The sequence below is a fragment of the Chenopodium album genome, chromosome 10 (assembly GCF_948465745.1).
Source record: "Chenopodium album chromosome 10, dcCheAlbu1.1, whole genome shotgun sequence".
In the NCBI taxonomy this organism is placed as follows: Eukaryota; Viridiplantae; Streptophyta; class Magnoliopsida; order Caryophyllales; family Amaranthaceae; genus Chenopodium; species Chenopodium album.
Window position 1 is genome coordinate 37941174 of NC_137843.1, and position 1825 is coordinate 37942998.

The following is a 1825-nucleotide window of genomic DNA, read 5'->3' on the forward strand; positions in this document are numbered from 1 at the left end:
CAACCTGAACTAGTGAGTGATGATTCTTATCCTATTCCTATTCCTGTTAAGCCTTATGTACCTTCCATTCCTTTCCCCAAAGGCTTAAGCAAAATAAAGTGGATCATCAATTTGAAAAGTTTTTGAAAATGTTTATGCAGTTGCAAGTCAATATCCCTTTTGCTGATGCTTTGATGCAAATTCCTTCATATTAAATTTCTTAAAGAAATCATGTCTAAAAAGAGGAAATTGGAAGATCATGAAACTATTGCTTTGAGTGAAGAATGTAGTGCTGTAATTCAGAATAAGCTTCCTCCTAAATTAAAAGATCCTGGCAGCTTTTCGATTCCTTGCACTATTGGTGATGTTAATTTTTCTAAAGCTTTATGTGACTTAGGTGCAAGTGTTTTTCTCATAACATTGTCTATTTACAAGAAGCTTGGTTTAAATGATTTAAAACGCACTACTATTTCTTTGCAACTTGCTAATAGGTCTGTTAAATATCCTCTAGGAGTAGTAGAGAATGTGCTAATGAAAGCTGGTAAATTCATTATAGATGTTGATTTCGTTATTCTTGATATGGATGAGGATGTTGACGTGCCTATTATTCTTGGAAGACCATTTTTGATTACTACTAGTACGGTAATTGATGTTAAAAATGGCAAGTTAACTTTTAAAATTGGTGAAGAAGAGGTATAATTCAATTTGTTTAAATATGCCAATAATCATTCTTTTACTGACCATGTGTTTAGAGTTGATGTGCTTGATGAATTTAATAGAGAAATGATTGATTCTATTTCTAAAGATACCCTTAAAGTATGCCTAACGAGTGCAGGTACATTCCAAAATGATAAGGTTGAGGTGTTGGAAATGGCTAAGGCTTTAGAGGCGTGCCCTTCATGGAAGAAAATAGGTAATCTGTTTGAGAAACTTGAGAAAGGTAATCCTCTTCCTCCTCCTTCTAGTGTGCAAGCACCTACTTTAGGGTTAAAACCTCTGCCATCACATCTAAAATATGCTTTTCTTAGTGAAAATGATTCCTTGCCTGTGATTTAATTACTTCACTATTTGATGAACATTTAGATAAACTTTTGCGTGTTTTAAGAGAAAGAAAGAAAGCAATTGCGTGTTTTAACAATTAGATGAATAGCCGCGCACTACTTCGAGGAACAACAATCGAAATTGGAGTTTATTCTTTCTCTTTGTTTGATTAATTTTGTTCTAATTGCTATACTTTGTGACATTTGTATGTCAATTATGGATTTTCATTATCAAATGGATTAAGTGTTCTCTTAATTTCCATGTCTGGCTAAATCACCTTGTTCTAGGTTAGGGATGTAGTCTTTTACAATTTATCTATGAATTGAATTATTTTGTTTGGGTTTGATTTATATAATTGCAATTTGATAGTCTTGTTTTATTTCGCATGATTAATTTGGCTAATTGATTGTATGTTTAAGGTGTTGATTTATTAGCGGGAGTGAACTTTCAATACTAGTTCGTGGGATTATCAAACGTCAAGTAGTATAATTTTAGGAATAGTTATACACTTGGGGTGGTCTTTATTGAATTCCTATTCTTAATGAGTTTATTTCAATTGTTGTGATCACGGAAGTAGACATGAAATTGATTTAAATATACGTTTCAACCTTGGGAGAGGAGATTACATACTATTGGTAATTCGATCATTGCTATGTTATATTTGTTCAACCCTGCAATTAGTTTAATTTCATTATAGAGAGTAATTGGTGAAACCCGAAACCTAGAACTATTTCTCATTCTTGTCTATCGTTTTTATTAGTTTACAACTTTTATAGTTTACTAGGGTGGCCTACGCGCGCGATGC

General features: G+C 32.7%; 1 protein-coding gene across 1 annotated transcript; it reads left to right on the forward strand.

The window, feature by feature from the left end:
* Positions 1 to 210: 210 nt before the first annotated feature.
* On the forward strand, positions 211 to 1035 carry LOC145565182 (uncharacterized). The gene is made up of 2 exons (XM_081625263.1): positions 211 to 644; positions 732 to 1035. The coding sequence occupies exons 1-2, from the start codon at positions 211 to 213 to the stop codon at positions 1033 to 1035; spliced, it is 738 nt and encodes a 245-aa protein (XP_081481389.1).
* The last annotated feature ends 790 nt before the right edge of the window (positions 1036 to 1825 follow it).